This window comes from Aulostomus chinensis, chromosome 24 (assembly GCF_037954235.1).
Source record: "Aulostomus chinensis isolate RoL2024-O1b breed Wild chromosome 24, RoL_Achi_v1.0, whole genome shotgun sequence".
NCBI classification, from domain to species: Eukaryota; Metazoa; Chordata; class Actinopteri; order Syngnathiformes; family Aulostomidae; genus Aulostomus; species Aulostomus chinensis.
The window spans coordinates 1754382-1777147 of NC_141343.1; the positions used below are offsets into that span (position 1 = coordinate 1754382).

The following is a 22766-nucleotide window of genomic DNA, read 5'->3' on the forward strand; positions in this document are numbered from 1 at the left end:
GGTGTGATCGCCTGAGCTCTCTGTGCAGTTGGCCCACTTCTCGGAAAAAGGATATGAGAGATCTTCCTTCTGTTCGACTTTACTACTTTCAGGTCCTGGGAACTCTCTCTTCACCAAAGCTGTTCAAAAGAAGTCCCACATTCTCAGCTCTGTGCCAGCCCAATATAAAGCCCCCGTGGATGTCAAGACTGCTTAATGTATTATCAGCTAATGCAACTCTGTGTCCTACAAAATAAACTCGTTGCTAGATAAACTTAGGAAGAGGCCAAAAAGAAAAAAAAGAAGAAGAAGCTGGAAACCCATCTGTGATGGTGGTGCAAGTCAAGACAGCAGCGCTCATTGTCTTCAATTAAATCCAGCTGAACAGTGATGTCATGAGCTTGTCCTGACACATCACATCACATCGCAAACTGTTTCCAGTTGATGCACATCAACTCTTGGAAGGAGCACCGTTTCTTACGCGAGCAGCCTGGATCAGCCCAACCTGGCTACTGTACCTTGACTACTATTTCTGTCTCTTCAGGCAGGGAACTCACTGCTAAAGAAGTCTCAGGATAGAGCCCTGTATCTCCTTACCATCAAATAAGATGGTACAGCTGAACCATTTCCTTTAAATCTGGATCAACTCTGCATCTGCAACTCCGTGTAAAGCAGAAGACATCATGGCACACTCACGTGCACCTTATAAACTCAGAAATACGTTCCCCAAAGGCCAAGAGTGTTCTTTGAAACAGCAAATTTTCTTCTCATTTTCCTTGAAATAACAACATTTCCCAATACTTCTTCTTTCATGCCATTATTTTAGTAATTATACAGCAAATTTACCGAAAATAATCAAATCAAACTGTTAGCAGCAGCAGTTGTCAAGTGTTTTAATCGATCATTTGGTGGTGGAGAGCAAAACCGTCTGCAATCAAAGCTGCTATTTTACAAATGATGTAAATAAGTTCATATTTATTGATATTATTAGATAGGACATACTCCTGATAGCAGAGTAGTGTTGTGTTTGTAGTGGACTTTTCATGCAAATTCATGAAAAAGAGATATCAGGGTTTCCCCCGCAAAAGTTGTGAGGCGTTAGGTGGCATGTGTCATTTGAGGGGGGCTGGCGGCCCAAGTGCGGCCCAACTCCGACCAAGTGCCTTTTTCTGATGGGGCCCAGCAAAGGCCAGTAAGCGACTGATGGCAGGCGCTAGACAACAGACGCATGCATGGAGGGAGTTCTGGGGCCAAGACTTTAGAAGAGGTGCAATTCCACTCCCCTCCGGTAATTTGACTGAAGTTTTTTTGTTATTTCCTCTTTTACATACCCTGTAACGTGAGACGAGGCGGTAACGTTAGCGTGTGAGTGGTTTGAGGCGTAGCTTCCACATGTTGAAAAACACTGTCGAGCTTTCCAAATATATATGCTCCCCATCTCTATCCCCCCCTCTGTGACTGGAGTCTGGAAACCTTATTTGGTACAACGGGGGGAGTAATACTCTGGGGGACCCCTTGGATGTACCTCCATTCACACAACCGGAGTCAGACTTCAGCCGCAGGTTCAGTTTTTGTTTAGACATGGTCTTTGTGTCAGTAATTCTCACTAGCAGCCGTAATCATGGGAGGAAAGTTGGTTTTTGATTGATGCAGTGTGACATGTTTGTTGTAGGAGTTAAACCTTCCCCTACAATCAGATGAAGCTGCGACAATAATCCACAAAAAAAAAAAACCACGTGCCTGCGTGTATCTTTGTGCAGATGGCCTGTTGTATTCCTCTACACACTCTCTAGGCATAAAATTCAAAAAACTGCACACAAATATGCTTTTGTTTCAAAAAAAAAAAGAAAAGAAAGAAAAGTACAAACATTTTAAAAATGATTGAAGTGGATGCAATGTACCGGAGGCGGGGCTACAGCAGGGCTGCCAATAGTCGGGCCCAGGGGCCAAATTAGATCTCCCATCAGGTTCAATTTGGCCAGGCAGATGTAAGATTTAAAAAAACCTGACAACAATGACATGCCTTTGAATGGAAATGATAACATGGTGACGGTGGTTGGAACTGTCGCCTGAGCACGCTTCTCACAGGGATAGGCCGCAGCCTCTCTGCAACTCTAGGAGCATGCAGTGTAGTTTGTGAATATGTGAATCACTGTTTGTGCTTTTTTTGTTTGCAATCAAAGACATCTTCATTATAGTAAAAGAAAAAGGACAAAAATTCCCTGCAGTTGTCTTTTTAAACCTCCCTAAAAAAAACAAAACTAATAATTTCTTATTTTTCCATAATTTGATCGGGATGTAGATGGACACTTGACGTAGGATGCTGCGGACGCGAGGGATGCAATTTATATCGAGCTTCGTCCCTCTGATGGAGCATATTAATGTTGTATTTTTTTTCTCTCCCTATATATTAAAATAAATAAATTTAAAAAATGTGCATGCATGTAAAAACAAAACATATGTGAGTAGTTTTATGTCTGTAGTGTTCCTAAACCCCAGCAAACAGACCCCTCCCCTCTCATTCTCAAATGTTTCTCTGTATTCTAAAGAGAACCTGATCAAAGCAGCCCCCCCCCCCCCCCCCGCTGTTGTGAAAGCCCACCCTGCTGCGATCGAAACAACACATCCATCCAAGGTCTCTTTCACTGCTGTGCTACATTTGTTAATATCTTTCCTTTCTCCTCCCCCCCCAAAATACTTCATTGTATAAAACCTGTAAATCCTTTTATCATCTTGGCTGGCTTCCTTCTCCTGATTTGAATGAAAAGAGAACATGAGTACCAGGAAAATAAATAGACGTAGTTGCTTTTAAAGCCCTATTCAGATGGGATTAATATCATCGGGGAAGGTGGGGAATTAAATATTCTCTGTTCTCTTCTGTAATTTAACTGGACAGCATTTAAACGGCTGAAAAATTACATGAAACAGTCTGTAACAGCTAAAAGCCTGGAGGCAAAGACATATTATGAGGTGAATCCCAACTAGAAGTCTATGAAGATATAACTGTACATGAATAAAGCAGCAATTGAGTCCAGGTTAATATTTTTTAGGGCAATTTTTGTTAAATGTGGAGTTTGCCACTTATTCCTTAAAATACACATAGACTTATACAAATTTAAGCAGGCATTTAGCATGTGCTAGCTGGCAGCTAGCTTGTTCAAGCAGGCATTTAGAGTGTGCTAGGTGCCAGTTAGCATGTGCTGGCAGGCATGTACCATTTGCTAGCTGGCAGTAAGCTTGTTAGCTTGACATAGCCAGTGTTCCACATGTGCTAGCTGACTGCCTACAGGGTTGGGGTACATGCGACTCCACAGTGCATCGTTTGTCTCTTTCACCTAACATCATTCGTGAAATTTATAATGAATGAATAAAGAATTGATGGACATCCCCTGAACCATCCTCAGAAGCCCTCTTGGCCAGGCAGTAGATTACTGTAATAATACTGCAGTAGTACAGAGGATTTTCATATCACGTCCATTGAAAATTAATTTGCTTTGTTAGACTGAAGACAGCAAGTGATTTTTCATTTATTAACATCCAATAATATTCATTCTCTGATTTAATTACTAAATAAAACAAATTAATTTAGCCAATTATCTACTCAGTAACTTATTTAAGTCTGTAAATGGGAAACCTTCGTACCCAGCCACATATAATACAACAATTACACTGAATTAGCACTGTCGATTGTGGTTTTAGGTTTTTTTTGGTAAAAATATGCCAAGATGTCTGACCCGCTAGGTCAGAACTCTTCAATATCTAATGGAATGTAGGTCAATGTTGGATTCCAGAACCCTCACAATCAGCACTGGTCTCAAAAGTCCAGTATCACAGGGGTCCGACTCAGTGTGTAGTCCAGTCTGATGTCAGGTGTCATAATAAATGCATGGAGCGCTCCACTGGAGTTGAAAAGTAAACTGTCAGTTTTGTTTTGCTGCCTGTGTGTGTGTGTGTGTGTGTGTGTGTGTGTGTGTGTGTGTGTGTGTGTGTGTGTGTGCGTGCGCGTGTGTCCAGATGGAGCATAAGTGGAGATGGTTTGTCAATTTATTGCTCAACTGTATTCATATGGGGAAGGAACCAGATGGACAGGGGCGAAGTGGGGGGGGGGGGGGGGGGGTGAGCAGCTCCAACACTGCTCAACATCTCACAATCAACAGCTGTGTCTCCAGCTGCAGGGGTCCATTTCCTTTCAATTCATTTATTACCTCCATGTCATACAAATGAAATAATTATGGGAGACTCGCGGACAAACAGGAGTGATAAACTAGAGAAATCTCTCGAATGCATCCAGGCTGCTTGTCACTGGTGTTTCTGCATTTCCGTCACTTGTCAGTCAGAGAGCCAGGACAGTACCAGAGGGACCAGTTGCTTGCTGGCACACCTACAAGTCATTGTGAAGCTGTTATTAGTCCCACCTGTGCTCGTCCCACTAAAACAAACTCAAATGCCGTGAAAAGGGAAGGTTTGTATCAGATTTCTGGCGGCCATCATTTCGATAGCGGTGGTTTGATGTGAGCTTCTTAAAAACTGAAGAAAAAAACACATTGTTAAAATGACACATGACCAGATTTGTTTTGGTGTTTTGGATCTGTTTGTTTAGAGGTTTATTGGGGTTAAAAATACCTGTAGTAACCTTTGGAAATATCAGGTTTAAAATCCTTCTTAAAAAAAAAAATCTAATAAATTAGTATTCAAAAAAGGAATTCTACTACACATCACTCTAATCAAGCAGAAGGAAAACATTTTCAGAATATTTGTGTTAACGTTGGCGCTGGTATTTAAAGCCAGCCCAGTCTCAGTAGACACAAAACTTAACAGTACAGAAAGAATGGAGTTTTAAAATAAGCTGCCACAGCAAAAGAATGACAGGTTGTAAACCAGCTGAGACGCTGAACCAGATTTAGCTGTAAGTAGAAAATAAAGTTGCAGCATCATAATCAGAACTTCTAACAAGGTGCACTTACACGTACGTGTTGGAGACGGCTGTGGCAGAGAATGAGCAGGCTTCTGTCAGCTGTTCACGAGGCACCGTGTCATGCATAAAACGATTAGCTTCCTCCATGTAACTAATAACAGCTAGCTAACAGCAGGATGTAAAAACAAGCTTATGGGATGAACACAACAGCAGAAGATATAATAATCGGACTAACAGAAATAACTCCAATCAACATATTCCCTTTGACTTTGGGGGGGGGGGGGGGTGGAGAAATCATGTTAGCTAATCCGTGCAACCGCAGACGCTGGGAGGATGATTCACGGCTGGTTAGGAACCAGAGAGGACAAAATAAAAGAAATTAATCTCCTTCTAAAAACAGAATTTAGCTAATATGAACAGGAATAAGTGAAATGTTCAGTCGGGCGTGTTGGTGGCCAAGCCGACGCTGTTACAGACCCAACACTGATTATCAGGAGGCAGATCACCAATATTTGAAACCGATATTCATTTATTGTAAGGCCTTGGAACAACTTTTTTAGCTTATGGGCATTATGATGATATCATCTTCCAATGGAAAGATCAGGAGCTCCCGATAACATTTTCTTATGAAGTTGATTGAAAATGTTAACAAGTGCATACGTGAATAAATTAGCTCGATTGTCAGGGTGTTGCTGGAAGAGGCTGCAGCAGAGCCACAGGAGCAACGCACTGTAAACGCGCTTATTTTATTGGCGAGTGAATTTTTAAAAAAAACCAAACATACACAAATTATGATCATCATAAAAATGCAGATTTCAGATTAGCTTATCAACCGGGGTCATAAACACTGAGACTGAGGGATACCCTCAATAGTAAATACACATAAGAGCTTTTTGCTCGAAATCAAGCCCCCAGTATTAACAGGGAAATCTTCTATATTATTCAAATGAACGGCTTATGCAATGAACTCTGCCTGACTGTTAACATTAGAAAAGCGTTTTAATCTAAAACCCCATTAAAAGTCGGCTGCTCTGTGTGAGCTCATCAGTTGCGGCTCTGAAGGTTCAAGCAAATATCGCAGCTAAAGGAGGATTTTCCATCTTCTCTGAAGCTGCTCGGAGTTCCGTCTTTCGTCTTGGATCGAGTCCCCGCAGAGGACCAAACCAGATTTGAGTCAGTCACGTCAGAGCGAAGGCATGTTCCTGCGTTTCAGGGTGCACCTCGAAATGGATTTAGCCGTTCTTAATGTAAGAAGAGTGAATAATAAGAAATACGATTATTTTCATTTTAACACCTTCTTATTTCATTGCTAGATTTATGGTGAGAAAACCAGTTCAGGAAGTGATTTGATGAAGATGTGTGTTGCTTTTCATTTCTTGCACCTGAGCTCTTACCAGTGGTTTCGCCATAATAAAGCAGATGCGAGCAGCGAAATTCTCAAACGTTCTTCTAGAGCAGGGGTGTCCAAGCTGGTCCAGTAAAGGGCCGTGTGGCTGCAGGTTTTCATTCCACCCAGCAAAAGCAACACCTGATTCTGCTTAAATCAACTAAGCCGTGTCCACACAGCTCATTTGTTGGATCAGGTGTTGCTTTTGCTGGGTTGGAATGAAAACCTGCAGCCACACGGCCCTTTACTGGACCAGTTTGGACACCCCTGGCCTAGAGTTTGACTTTTCTTTTGAATAAAAACTGAAAACTGTACATGAATGTCAGAAGCACGTCTGCCCCCACCTGCCCCGAAGGAATCCTGAAACCTTCCCCTGTCAAGATGTGTGTTGCTGAATAAAGAAAAACGCATTCCTGTGTTCATTAAGTCTTCGACAGTAAATTTACCCTTTTAAGTCGCAACTACAACTGCGCACTTTTTCCTCATGAGCCAAAACAAGTCAAGTGTTTCCATGTACGCTCACCTTATACTTGCTGCAGTGATGGAGCTTGAAAGGTTGAAATGTTCAACGATCTAAACTCAACAGTAAAATGTCCCTGACGTGAGCGGCAAATTCGTTTAGATTTATGCAATCAGCTGCTCTAATGTGTTTTTGTTCTTTTTTCCTTTTTTGTTTTTTCCTACAGATGGAATTCCTCCCCATGTCTATGTTCTAGTGCTCCTTCACGCCCACACAGCCTCCGCTATTGTGCTGCAACATTTCATATTAAGACTGGCAGCACGGATTTGCATGGAGAAATGACTGGCACAGTGTGGTCTTTGTTGGGACAAAAATTCACAGTTAAGGGACGAGGTGATGCAAACACACTGTGGGTCGCGCACAGACACACACATGCACGCGCGCGCACACACACACACACACACACGAACGCTGTCACAATTGTGACCCACAGCCTGACCTCGCATGATACATAGAGAGAGAAAAGAGAAAAGAGAAAGCTCATTGTAGACACCTCAACTCCTTGGTTTCTTTTATTGATTGAGACACACACATACAAACACACACACACGCACGGAGGCCGACTCTACTGGCTTTGCTATGCAGCATTTTGCAGTATTTTGTCCCCTCAATAATAATTTAAAAACAACAGTGCGGTGTGATTCATCTAATGGGTGTCTTGGGTGAGTTTATGCAGTTATTTTCGGGTTTAATTTCAATAAATGTGCCCGTGCGGTGGTAGCTGTCCCGGCCAGGAGAGTAGATAGATCCCCAGGCAACCTAAACGCCTCCATTTTCTTTGTGCTCAAATTTGTTCCAAACGCTGTGTTTCCCCAATCCCCATCACCTGCCTGCTCACCATGAAATATCCATGAAGAGACCAGGGTGGGACGCCTCAAGCTTGTTCAGGCGGTCACCTCCAGCTGCACAGACTCAGATACAAACGGGACAGGCCTCGCCCTCCACCGCATCGTTGACTGTCAGAACCTTAGCAGCCGACTATCATCCCCCATCTTTGGCCATCGCTCACCTAAAAGTGTCCGTCAAGTGTCATGAACACACAAAGCTGGTTTTCCCCTGCACGCTGCTTCTTGATGCCTCCGGAAGTGAGAAAACGCTGCTACATTTTTCGCTGACGGACACCTGCTATTAAAAAAACAGCAAAACTGTCCACATACGCCTGTTCACACACTCACGGTGCGCTGTGATCCAGCTGCATGGCCTGGGCTAGAACGTCACGAGCGACTCTAACTACGCCCCTCTGCTGTAATAAATCTTGAGAATGTGAGTTGTCGATGCGAAATGAAATAATATTCGATGCCACCACACTTGAAGAAAAGGAGTGTTTTTCTCTCTCTGCACTGTGATTATGCTGCTCAAGGAATGTCACAGCAAGATTAATTTGTCATTGATATGTTTATTCAGTAAACTCATTTTTATACAGGTTATATTTCCACAGCTTTTTCAGATCTCACGCAACTTTTATGACACACACACAGTCGGGTTCCCATGTTCAAATGTACTAGCATTTGTCTTTCATCAATGAAAATTATGTTTGAAAAACACCTCTAACCGAGTCCTGGCGTATTTACATTTACATTTCCTGTATTAAAGTCAATATGGCAGTGATCTCTCTGAGATGTTTGCATGAGATCACTTCCTGCCTTTTGTGCTGCGACTTCCTTTGTGGTCTCGTTAACAGGAATCAGACGTGTCAGTCGTTTGCAAGACAAAGACGTAGCGCTTCACCTCTGGTTCCTGTTTGCTGATCTAAAACACTGATAAGATCTGTGAGTAAACCAACATTTTCGAGGAAAACGTGATGATAAAACCGTCCGCTGCCACGACAACCATTTGAATGTGAAGATACAAACATATGGGTTTGAATTCCAATGTGTTGCTCTCAGCTGAAACCGCTGCGTGCATCATTGGGAGGCTGGGCTTGGCAGGGGCACAGCACTTTATTGCTCTACTGCTGCTCAATATACACAAAAGGGAAAATGCAGGGGGCGTAGAAATGGCAGATACACACAAAGGAAGAGAGAGAGCCAACATGGCAACACCAACGGATGACTACTCCTGACTGTCAGCGGCGGATGACGCAATTATCAGCCGTAACAGCAAACGTAATCAACAACGCACGTAATCGGGCAAACGTGTCATTTGGTTTTACACGCGCACGTGTTTTCGCTCTAGTTTACTGTACGTCGGAAAGATGAAAGCATTTTGCCCGTAACTGTAATTCTGTAAATAACAAAACAAAATACAAAACACAAACATCTTTGTAACTTGACAGTGAGCAAAAGATTTCAGGTTTAATTAAGTCATGTGAAACTATCTTTAGACCCACAAAAAAAGAGAAAATAATCTTCAAAGGTGAACTAAATATAACACTTCAATGTTACTGCTTTAAAATCCCACAGATGTTGAATTCTAAATTATTTTAATCTTTTGATGAGAACAAATGACTTCTCTTTTTCTGTGTGTGTGTGTGTGTGTGTGTGTGTGTGTGTGTGTGTGTGTGTGTGTGTGTGTGTGTGTGTGTGTGTATTTCCACCTCACTGAGGTTTCAGGTCAGTCCCAGATCCAGTGCAGAGTTCAAGTCTGGAGTCCACTGTCTCCCCCCCCCCAATAAATTTGCACCATTCTATCCCAGCCAGAAGCTGTTTTCACTTTCCAACTGTGCGGGAATCATGTCCGACATTTGCTTCCATTGGGGAAAACAACCAAATCTAAGCTTAAAATTGCTACATGTCAAACTGACAACATAAAAAAACAATAAAACAACAAAAACACTTTATAACTGCTAAGCTGCAGAGAGAAATGTGCTCGTGGTGAGTAGAAATGTTAGGAGAATGAAACACTCAAGAGGCTGCCTGGGCTTCAGACGGTTAACAGTCAAGAGAAAACAACTTGGCCTTTTCATGCATGTATTTCCTATAGAAAATGTCAGGTTGGGGATTTAAATTCCGGCCCAGCAAATCAAGATTGGCGTCTTCTTTTTCACCCGTTGTTGTTGTAAATGATGAGGCGAGAAATGAGTGATGCTGTTTTTGGGAAGAAGTAAAATTGCTACTGTTTAAAATTCACTGTATTTTTCAGTTTGAACAAATCTTTAACGTCACATCAACTTGTTTTTCTACAGATAATATCGACTACAAGACGAATCAGTTGGACATGTTTGCATGTCAGATGTCAGCATGTGAGCCCAGTATGGTGCATCTCTAACATTTCCTGGGAATCTCCTTTTTCCTTTACATATGAGACAGTCGGTAATCAAGCTGATGATGATAATCATGTTGCAGAAAAACTTCAGGTTCATATAAACACATGGAACATGAATATTCCTGCTATGGAGAATCCTGAGAACTGCCTGGATTCACCTACATCACTGCCACATATTTATATCAGAACGACGCAGGTGACATGAAAATAAGTTCCCAGTCAGAAGTTGCTGCAGCAACATCCATGCAGCATCGTTGTCACCCCCCCCCCCCACCACCACCACCAACACCACCAACCCCCCACCCTGTGCCTTAGGACTTCCACTTCCTGCCTGCCTGCCTGCTCCACCATCTGCTTGCCTGTTACTCACCAAGTCATGCTCTGCTTTACCTGCTGTCATCACCACCCCCCCGCCCATCGCCCCCCCCCCCCCCCAAGCCAACCTCACCTGCTGAGTTTTTTCATTAAACCATGGCAGGCTCCTTCTACTCTGCACCCTGTTGCTGACTGTAACAGTTTTATCTTCGACCCGCCATGAATGACATCATGATTACATGCAGAATATCATCAGCTTCACATGGCGTTGCTGAGCGTGTCGTTTGTCTTTCTGATGCTAATGCTAATGCTGCCTGCAGGTAAGCTGAAGACACATTTGTGGATGACTGTGACGTGGAGCTCTCCAAGTACCACCAGTATGACCAGTGACATTTTACCAGACTTTCACTGGAAATAACATGAACTGTTTTTTTTTTTTTCCTCTTAAATTCAGGAGACAATATATTGAGAAAAAAAACCTCACATCTCAAAATCTCTACACACCCAACATAACACAAACAACCACAATAAATACAAAAAATGATGACAGTGTCAAAAAAATGCAAAAAATTCCAGTGACAATATCAGATAAGCGGCTATTTACGGTGTTGCTGACCACAAAGGCAAAAGAAGAGGGAAAAAACAACACAATGGAAATAAAAAAAGAAACCTGCCCATCATAACAGATAGAGACGGTATTATTATTATTTAATACACACAGTAATTATTCGGCCAGGAGGCAAAGGCACAATATAAAACCATACACAACTATGAAGACATGTTTATTCCTCAAACACTTCTCTTTTGTTTTAAATAAACTCTGTACCTGGCTGACGTTTAAATCAATACATATATATATATATATATATATATATATATATATATATATATATAAAATTTACTTTTACTTTGTGTAGTATTAGTACTTCAAGTGGAAGCTAACAGAGATTCCTTGACATAAGTGCTGAACTAACACTTCAAGTTAACCTCCACTGACAGTTTCAACTTCAAGCATCTCAGATTTTGCAACTTTTCTCTGAACATTTCAAAAAGCTATTCAGGTTGGTCTTGCAACTCAAAGTACCACTTGAATCTTCACATATACAAAGAGTTCAAGTCAAAGTAGACAAACCTACGACTGCGCCCCTCCATGCCTAAGCACTGCTTCTGATCCTCCGTAACAGAACCATTAGTTTGTGTATTGGATCTCTGTTTGTCTCATCAATATGAGTCTGGATGAAGGCCAGAGAAATGTCATAAAAATGCTAAATTGACTTGTGACGTGTTTCAACCATGAACAGATCGATGCAAACCCAGTTGTCTGATGAAATACAGAAAAATCTACCGCTTGAAAGGAAACCATTCCTAAGCAGCAATATCAAGAGACAATATCAGAGGAATCCTAGTGGGACTGAAATACGCGTGCAAATGTTATTATGCATAAAGGCTAGTGTAGCGCTCCTGTAGACATGTGCACTCCCTAATCTCGCCAAGGTGAATATCACAGCCGTCGCTGCCGCACTTGCAAGGTGAGAGATAATCTAATCTCTAGGGAGACGGAAAGTAGAGATACGGGGCAGGTGGGATGCTGCTGCAGAGCCCTGAGAGGATGAGGGGATTATAAAAACCTAGGCAGGCGGAGGACAAAAGCCACAGCAAGTCTTTGAACTCTTTTGACAAATAACTGAAGGACACCAGAAAAGAAGCTACAACAAGAATGGGGATGGATAAAAGCCCATGACACTGGCAGCATCTGCTGTGTATCAAAGAAGGACAGTAAATGCTTCCCTGGAAGGTCTTCAGCAGATGTCACTGTTTTTAAAAGATTTTCATACTTAGCATGAAAGATTCAAAGCCATCTGGAGGGGTCGGGTTCAACCCCTCATGTGGCCTTATCTGCTGACTAAATACGGCACGTCACTGAAATGAGAATTCCCCCTAAAGGTCACTCTGCCATTCAATAAGCAGGTGGCAAACGCTGGAACTTGTCTTGGAAGTTTTAGCAGGTTTTCACTGACAGGGTCCGAAGGTGGCATCACTTTCTGATCTGCAGACGGTCACACACATGCTCTCTCAAGCATACACTCACCAACGCTGCGGTGCAGAAGTCTGCTGCAGCTCTTATATTTACTATATTTTAGGAAAATCCCCAAATTGTAGCTGCATCTGCACCTGATGCTGCTGCTGTCACATTTGGGCATTTTGGCTTCATCTGCTGGTACATGTGTCCAAGTAGTTCTGATCAAACATGTTGAAACAAACTTTGTTTCCGTGCAGGGGCGGCACGGTGGTGCAGTGGTCAGCACTGTTGCTTCACAGCAAGAAGGTTCCGGGTTCGAGCCCCAGCTCGGGCACGGGATCTTTCTGGGTGGAGTCTCCATGTTCTCCCTGTTCCTGCTGGGTTCTCTCTGGTACTCCAGCTTCCTCCACAGTCCAAAGACATCAAGAGGGACCAGGTTAAATTGATGCAAAGATGCAGCAGCTCTGATTGTTCTCATGTCTCAAGTTAACATCAGGATGTTAATTAAAATCAGCAAAAAGAAAACCTACAGAACTACAGCCGCTCAGCTTGGAGGCCACTGATGGCTGGTACACGAAGAGATTGCAGTGCCTAATACCGCAGTGGCAGTGTTCATGGGTGATACTATGACCAAAACCACCAGCAGGGGCAGCACGTGGATGTTTGAGGACTTTGACACAGATGCTCACAGCTATTCAGCCATCAGACATTTTGTCCAAACGTTGTACAGCAGCTCCTGGTTTGTTTGGTCATGTTCTTAGAGTACCAGTGACGTGATGAAATATGAGTTTATCAGACGTCAAAATACTGCTCTGCTGTTTAGATTTGATGAGACAAGATTTCTTAATACTGAGAAGCAGCTATCATGATGATAATCAAGGTCTCCTCCCCTCTTGATAAATGGGAGAGAAAGACACCATTAGCCTGTACAAAGGCAGACACACACACATTTGCATCGCTGGAGGAATGTTATTATGACAAAAGCTTTTTCAGTGGAAGAGGAGAGATTCTAGACTGCATGTAGTGTTAAAACTATTTCAGGGTGATCCATGCGCTCCAGCAGCCTCAGTGCTTCAAGTCCTGTCCTGAGAAGCACCACAGACAGAAAGAAAGGATGTGTGTGTGTGTGTGTGTGTGTGTGTGGGGGGGGGTTACACACACACTCACTTAAACTCCTTTCTTTTTCTTCCTTTCTAATTTTTCACATAACTAGTTCCATCACTTCTCATTTAAACAACCAGGTGACACACCAGGAGAGCCACTGAAGAGAGACAGTCACCCCACACCCGGAGACACAGTGTCAAGAAAGAGAGACCCTGAAGATCATGGAGGTGTTGGCCAGGAGCAACTTTGTCATTCAGTGCAGTTCCAAACACTTTTGCCTTTCAGACATGGCAGCATACTGACGCCCCCAGGGCAGTGCTATCTGGATGGCAGACTAGACTTCTGCTCTTTACAACCAGCAATGTCAGAATCAAACACGTTACTTGACATCACAACATTTTAAATCAAAGCTGATGGCTGCTCTGCTCTGAGGGTGTCATTCCTCAGCCTTCTGGCTACAGTTTCTCCTCCTTTGCTCCCTACCCCACCAGACTCACCCCAGTATTTCCTCCATTGCCAAGACAACCATCAAGCCAAGCAGGGACATCTGTCCAGTAAGGCACTGAGCCATCTTTCCATGCTTATCGGGAAAATCCCAGCCAGCCCCGTGTCAACAGTAACAGATATCAGTGACGTGTTTAGACCTGGACAAGAGTTCACACATCACAAATCCCATGCTGCTGCCCAGCTACTGTGTACTAGATCCTGCTTAATGTTAATTATGGGTTAGCCTGTGGCTCAGCTAGCTAGCAGGGCCCTGCCAATGAAAAAGAAAATCCAACAGAAAAGCAAATACCACCATACTGCAGCTTCAGGCAACAGGGGCTGTTAATAGGGACGCGTGCTGACATCAGCACATCATCAGCAGATATTGGTACTTTTTCTTTTGATAAATATCAGTATTGGCCTAGTATATGTAGTATCTACTTTTCTTCTTCACCATTATCCTGAGAGGTTTTTTTTACACATACTGTCACAAAGTTTTAATGAAGCACTTGATAAACCAAATTATCCTTCTTTTTCATTCATGAAGGAGTCAATGTAACTGATAATACTCATCCAACAACCAATAACAGCTTCAATAATTTACAGCTGATCAATATGGAGCTTGCTGTGCTGCATGTAAGGACTTCTCATCTAGATTTATTTTATTATGAAACCCTTCCCTTATTTTGTAGTACTTTGCTTCCCTAACATTTCAGTCTTGTCCTGGTATTATGAATGACTTCTGGCTCACCTTTTCTAAAATGTGCTGTGCTAAGTCGAAACTACCACCTCTTTTGACTGATAGTGACTTAGCAACGCTGATGACGAATTCCTCACCACTCCATCATGTTTCTAAAGGCCACATCATCTTCGCTCCTGTGCATGTATGCAGAGTCCAATGTGGACCTCTGAGGAGAGGATGGGGAGGATTAGGGTGGTCTGCGGGCTGAAAATGAGCTCAGGAGAAAGCCTCTGTATAAATAACCACACCACGGAGTCAAGTGGGCCCTTAGCAAACAAGTAGGGAGGAAAGCAAGGACAGATGCTGCTTATTCATCAATAAAACCAGACTATGACAATGAAATACCGAAGCCAGAAACTATTCTGCACACACTTGCAGGATGCTCAGGACAATTTGGACTGGTAGGGCTGTAGCAGAGGGGAAGAGTCATCTCTGGCAGATGTAAAAGCACAGCAGGGGCCACAAGTACAATGGTGGCAGACTGTAACCGGCAGCTAGATAATTACACAGAGTTAAAGCAATGATGTGGTCAGAAGAACTGACAAACTGTCCGACCTGTGTTGCCTCTCGCTTGGTCCGGCCTTGAGAAAGCCACTGTGCAGTCACTGTCCTTCCTCTCCGCAGCCCTGAAGAACAAAAACAAGTAGTGGTCAGAGTAATATGGTGTTGGGCTGCTTATGTAGACATGACATTTTAGAACTGGGACCATATCAGTCCTTTTCCTTTGAAAGTGCTTCTTGATTTTCTCTCCTGAACCGGCCTGCATCCTCACCAGCGTTTAACTTCACCCAGCAGGTGATGCAACATTACTCGGGGGAGGTATCATACTGCATATGTCACGTGGAGAGGGGAGGAGGGACGGGTGAAACCTCATCTGCAAAGCTGATTTAGGGTTTGGGATGAATGCACTGAACCAGTGGGAAATAACACTGATCTCCAAGCTATTATCACAATACTTGTTGCTGATTCAATAAAAAACTCTAAATTGACCGTAGGTATGAATGTGAGTGTGAATGGTTGTTCGTCTCTGTATGTTGGCCCTGCGATGGACTGGCGACCTGTCCAGGGTGAACCCCGCCTCGGATGGATTCAACAAAAATTGCAATTCCTTATTACCTTAATTCATATTTATTTAGGGGCTGCACGGTGGTGCAGTGGTCAGCACTGTGGCCTCACAGCAAGAAGGTTTCGGGTTCGAGTCCCAGCTCGGGCGCGGGATCTTTCTGTGTGAGTCTCCATGTTCTCCCAGTGCCTGCGTGGGTTCTCTCTGGTACTCCAGCTTCCTCCCACCGTCCAAAGACATCAATTGGGGACGAGGCTGATTGATACTCTAAATTGACTGTAGGTATGAATGTGAGTGTCAATGGTTGTTTGTCTCTGTATGTTGGCCCTGTGATGGGCTGGCGACCTGTCTAGGGTGAACCCCGCCTCTCACCCGTAGATGCTGGGATAGGCTCCAGCCCCCACGATATGTATTAGCTCTGGGATGCTACATTGATTTAACAATCACTGATAATGTCATCATCGATAAGGAATGCATTTATTTTGAAATCCTCTCTGCACGACTCCCTTTGAACATTTCCGCCTACATACCTCCTTCAGAAATGAAAATATTGAATGATATCTCGGTTGCCTTTCGTGAGTTAATTCAAATAAAACAATTCATGGCATGTGATATTGTCTCATATCTATCCGAGGCCCCTGAATCGCACCATATTAAAGTCTTACCGTGTCAGTCTGTCCAAAGATTTGATATAATGTCATATGTGAGAAATTGATGACTTTCACCTCTAATATGTGGACATACAGGTCAAAATGAATAGACAAAGAACTTAAAGTCGGAAATTATTCTTGCACAGCCTGCATTTAACTGAGGTAAACTAGTGATCATCAAGCTAGCGTTGACATCCTCCTGCAAAAAAACACCTCATCCAACCAGCAGAGCCCAAATCCTGGTTTATACTGCGGCAAATCAATGTGGATCCGCCTTTGCACGTACATCACTGGTCATCTCGCCGAAATGCCCGTTAGCAGTGGGACCCCTACGTTACTGAGGTGAGATTGAGTGTTTTCACCAACGTTGTGCAAATGCTCTTGGCAGGTAATGAGCAGTTTTATTTACTCAAAAAAAATTATTGTGGAAAACAGATCAGAAGATAGGTTGTGTGGAACAAAAAGTTTGAACTACACTAAAGGAGAAAAGGATACCCGACAAGATACGTCAGTGGAACCTTTTTTTTTTTTTTTCAAGACAGGACAGTAAAATGATGAGGACGTACTTAAACGAGACCACAGTGTGCGTTTTCCTGCAACGACATATGTGTGTGAGTTTCCTGCAATGATCAGGTTTCCTTCAGCAAGACACTGAACCCCTGAAACCACTGCTTCAGCTTCACTCTGTGTGTGTGTGTGTGTGTGTGTGAATGGGTGATAGTGGAAGTGTTGTAAAGCACTCAGAGTGGTCGGTAGACTTGAAAAGCACTACATACAGTAAATGGAGTCCATTTACCATTTCTGTCAGATTTAAAAGGTCACGCCCGCTCACGATTCTGCTTTTCAATTTAAGCCATTGCGGAGTTGGCTCGTGTGCACGAACCCGATTTCCTCTCCAGCAGCTGTCCATGAAGATGGACTCACACCCTCACTCATGTGTGTGCACATCACTCCTCTTGACTTCAATGGGATGTCTTTGTTTTTTAACCCCCCCCCAAAAAAAGAGGACGAATGTCCCCTACTTTCTCTGGAGGTGACGTCTCACCTGTGCGCTCAAAATGCACTGTTCGTGTGCATGGTTTTAAATGTGCTTCATGAATAAATTAGTCTTAAAAGTCTTTGGAATAAATTGTTCCTTTCAGTCACAAATTTGTGATTAGATCCATTGTTCATATATTTAGCCATCAGGTCATATCGTTAGGGCTCACTGCTAACTGACTTGGAACCATGTTAGCGTCATCCACCTGCCATTGAACAAATCATTTGATTAGTTAGTTAACCTAAGTCAAGCCACACCTTCTTATTTAGATTCTCCAATCCCAACTGTGTTTGCCTCAGTCCTTTCAGCTCGCAGTAATGGACTCCATCAGTGCAACCCTCTGCGGAAATGTCAATATCAGAGGCTTTTTTTGTTTAGTTTTTTTTACTATTTAATATCTGAATCCACCCCAGAATTGCAGTATTGGTCTTTAGCGAAAGCCTGTGGGTTCACTGGGGAATGCCTCCGCATGTCACAGCCCTTAGTGGGGTGTAACAGTATTACAGCAAGATGGAATCTGGGCTACAAATGTTTGCGCCCTCAAATACTGGTCCAGTTGTTTTCTGCAGCACTTCTCAGGACAGTGAATTTCAAAGTGCCATCAGCTGAGTTTTCCACCACCCAGTTTTTAAGTTTGCTTTCAAAAAGGGGGATAGAAATGCCAATATTTGCACGCACACACACACACACACACACACACACACACGCACACACACACACACACCAAAAAAAGTTAAAAAAAAACAACAACACACAAGTTAACATGTGAAGTGTGAAATGGAAACATGTTTGCAGAACAAGTTCTGACGTAACGAACGCTGAAGTCACAGGTTTCTGCATTTTTCTGATGTCACCAAAACCATGAGGAGACCAAAATAGTCCTCGGTCTCAACCATGACAAAAAACAGGGTGACTACTTGTTTTGTTTACAATTTGTAAATTTGTAATTTGCAAAGTTTCAAAAGTTTCACTTCACGCTGAGATGGAAACCAGGCACCAGGCTTGAGCAGAGCTATGAACAGAACAGAGAGATTTCACTTCAACTCGGCAATTTCATCTGGAAGATAAAACCAGATTCAATACAACACCGAGGTGTAAATGACTTATAAAGAATCATTCTCCAGGAAGAACACACACAACACTGCCCTCTAATTTGGTATTCAGTTCTCTGTACTGGCAGACAGTTTCATTTCATCCTCATCCATGTTGGTAAAAATATGAAGGATTTGACACACAAGATAGAATCTGTAATTGAAGCTTATGCTCATTTGCTACCTCCACATTTGCAGTTTTAATCTTTGAATGTCACTGTTTTGATTTTTATTGAAATGAGTTTTTACGCTATAAAACTCTGGAATATGTTTGAACAGAGAATTGAGGGTTTTAAAACTGACAGGCGCAACACCTGCCTCTGCAGTCCCCCATTTTGGTCTTTTACCCTTCTAAATAACATGTAACTGGGCTGAGAGCCGACTGAGAAAGTCCATCACGCTGCTTTAACAATAGTTCCCCAGCATGGGAGCCTCACAAGTCACCACAGGCCTCTGCCATGTGCTGTCTCCTAAAAAGCATTGGACTACATATGCACGGGGGTCTAAAAAGCACTCCTCACTCACTCCGTTTGTATTGGAATCCATTAAGCTCTCTCATTGTCAAGTGCGGTTTGTGCATTGCTAAATAACACCTTCACAAAACAGCTCCACACTGAATGCAGCACGCCATTATCTGCTGTGATATAGACTCTATATCCAAAAAAGGGCCACAACCTTGATTGCCTTATTTCTTCAGGTTGGATCAAATGCTTCACCCTCGTGCAACCACCCAAGCAAAGGTCAGGTTTATTCACTGATAACATCCAAAGGAATCCCTAAAATGTCAGCAGCATTTGCTCTGGAATTGCTACAGGCAGGCTGGGGGAAACATTTCTGTGGCATTTGGGGATTTCAGACAAGAGGCAAGAAAAATAATGAGTAGGGCCGAATGGAACAGAAAGGAATGGGTTGCTGCGTTTGCTTCAGATGTAGAACCCGTTTTCCCCTCGCTCGCATGATCCTGCACACACTATCGACAGTGTCGTGCTCTGCGCATTTGTATTTCCATTGCTTTCCAAAAGCTGGCTCAGCACTGCCATCAGTAGCCTGCAGCACAGCCAAACTGGGCTGGTAGCTGTCCACTGGGACTATCTGACTCAATACCTGTGTTTATGGAGGTTCTTGAGCCTGATTTATGCTTCTGCGTCGTGGCGACGCCGTACCTACGCCGTAGCGCCTACGTCGTCATTGTGCATTTATAGTTCTGCGTCGAGGGAACGCGTTGCTCTGTAATTCACCGCCAAGCCACTAGAGGGGTGTGGCTTTATCTTCGTATGGTTTTGGGGGACTCTTGTCGAATTCCTTAGTTTTCTTCCGGTCATAGCACATGGGTCAGAGACAGAGACAACGATGGAAGTTGTAAAGGTGGTCATACCTGCGAACCTCCTCGATAACTCTTTCTTCGGCTTGGTCCATTTTTATTTTTGCGTGTTGCTCTCACCACAGAAACTTAAAAAATAACGGTGTTGTTGTGCTGAACTGGAAACGTCGTGTGAGCGGACCAATCACAGTCCGTTGACGTTCACGTCACTACGCGTCGACGCGACGCGTAGTCAGGATTTTTTGGAGGTGCACGTCGGGCTACGGCGTAGGGGTCTGCGTTGACGGCGTAGGTACGGCGTAGGTACGGCGTAGGTACGGCGTCGCCACGACGCAGAAGCATAAATCAGGCTTTGGAAAGAAGAAGCAGTGTTAAACACAGTGTCACATCTCCAGTGTAAAGCAGAACTCACACTTATTCCACCACGTGAGCTTTTGGCCAGATCCAATAAATAAATATTTTTTTAATTCATTAGTGTTATTCTTGATTCAAAATCAGCTTTTTCCATCCCCGCCCCTGGCCTCATGTCTCACAGGCCACAGGGAGGTTTACCTTACTACATGGAATATAGCTGGAAAGAGCGTTTGCTTATAGGTTATTGATTCAGGAAGTTTTAAATCTGTGAATATATCTCCAACTCAGTGTGAGAGTTTCTCTGAGTGGAAGCCGAAAACAGCCAGCTGTCAGGCCTCCACCCTGCTGTGCACTGACCCTGTGGGGCATCTACAGAAAATAATTGCGGTCATAGCGAGGCTTTGCGGTCGGAGTCACAGTAGCAGTTCAACACCCTCTTTACTGTCTTCTTCAACAGCAGGAGTTGAGTTTCTCATTTTGAGTTTTTGATTTATTTATGCTATAAATCTAATTAGGTACGAGCACAAAAACACAAATGGCTCATTTCAGAGGTTTATAAAGAGAAACCAGTCTCAAAATCTTGTCCTCTCCTTCACAGATTCAGGAGTTCAATTTTGGCAATATTTCAAATTAAACTGTTGAGGTTTTTCAACCGAAAGACTTAAATGCTGCCAAGCCCTAACCACCTCATGGTGTATTCAGACAGAATCAGGACAGTCTGATGTTGACTTTAAAGCCTCTAGAATGTCAGACATGAGCTATGTGTCCTGTGAAAAAGTCATCAAGGGACTCCAGAGCATTTGGTTCCTCAGCTGGGCTTTCACAGCATTTTATGGAATTGTGTTAGGAAAGTGTTTTGGGAGACGTGGGCACATGAACATCTGCATTCAATTTTCGCTCGCTGCCAAAAAAGCAACAAATGACAGATTGGTCTAGAGTCTCTGTCATTATGGCATCTCACTGCAGAAAACATTTAAGCTGGCTGACAGCTGATAGTTTCAGCAGGGCCATAAGAGGTTGAAGGGATGTGGTTCTCCGTCGCTGCCCCCACCAATGATCAGCTGTGGCTCGATGAAGCTTTGGGTACTAAACACCAGGCAGATGCAATAGCCAAGCTCCAAGTCAACAAATCACTGCTGTTCTGTGCTCTAATTCACCTGTAACACTTCCACTAACTGTTTGGAGAACACTTTTAATTAGAAAATCTCTTTGTCAGAGTGTTTGTGAATGAGTGTCTGTGTGTGTGTGTGTGTGTGTGTGGGTGGGGGGGTGTTGATCTCCAATCTGTGGGGAAGAATAGAGTGGTAGTGTGATAACAAGTGGATGCCAGATTTAAATACACAGCCATGCATTATGTCCAGAACTACAATATTTTTCAGCATTTTCATCTTTTGAAAAGATTTGGGGACCAATGATCTTCTCTGTGTACGACACTCCCCCTTCATAGTCCCCCCAGAAAATCCTGATTTCACCATCCCATTTATCAATGAATAACCAGCCAGACTCAGAGGAATACGTGCGGACTTAAGTGTTTTCAAAATTCACACGCTTTCTTTGCAAAAAATTGGCACCTTTGCTGCAAAAAAGGTGGAAAATGTTGCTTTTCTTGTTGATGAGGGGAGCTACCATTTTCTTGAGGTGATGTCAATTCTGCCACACTACATGACACCTTATCAACTTGCACGTATTCTTGGGAAAACAGTGAAGAGGGCCAATCCATCTCATCAATTACATGAGATTCATACAACCTTACAGTTGTAAGAGATTGTACTCTGCCTTCTGCACATCCAGCATGATGGTCAACGACCAGGTCTGTCCATAATACTGATTTGTCTAAGATTAAGTAAGGGTCATTCATGCTTTGCATTTGGAATAATATGCATATGGTTGCACCATTGCTACTGCCTTATTTGAGAAGATTAATGAAGCCTCATAAAAAAAAAACCCATCAAATACTGATTTAGGCATCAGATGCCATGGCAACAAATGAAGCTTTGAAGCCCCAAAGCACTTGGGTAAGCCCTACTAATTGCATCAGTTTTATAAAACAACCAATGTTTTGTATTGTTCACAAAATTGTTTTAACAGCAGGGGTCTGTTTTAATATTCAGAAAATTTAAACAAAAAATTGAGAACCAAAATATTCGCAGCTGTTTCAGTGACGTGGTGACTTGGACCAATTATCATAGGGAGTAAATAGATACGATTCTTTGGATAGGCTACGTACATGGACTATGGGGTGTATGGGGTTTTCTTCAACAAATCCCCACAAATCCCAATTTTTTTGCACCAAATTGCCAATTTTGCCAATTCTAGTTCAAGCTGAGCAAGTCCAAGAAAAAAAATCCTTCAAATTTTATCACAATTTTGAAGAAAAGCGGTTGCGAAATCTGGAGGGACTGAAAAATGGGGCACTGCACAGGCAGTCGTCTTCAGCCCCTTTCACACTGCACCAAAAACGCGGGTCAACACGGTTTTTGCGCACTCTGAAGGGGTCGACTCGGCATTTCAACCACAGCGGGAGTTAAGACCTGGGTCTTCTGGAAGCTTGAATGCACCCTAAAGCTTTTTGACAA

General features: G+C 43.1%; 1 protein-coding gene across 1 annotated transcript in view; it reads right to left on the bottom strand.

The window, feature by feature from the left end:
• The window catches only part of adam19a (ADAM metallopeptidase domain 19a), a 158976-nt gene that overhangs the window by 123775 nt on the left and 12435 nt on the right, over window positions 1–22766 (bottom strand). Inside the window, exon 2 of the mRNA XM_086197197.1 lies at window positions 15228–15298. Within this exon, the coding sequence (XP_086053323.1) occupies window positions 15228–15298 (71 nt within the window). The remainder of the gene's footprint in view (window positions 1–15227; window positions 15299–22766) is intronic.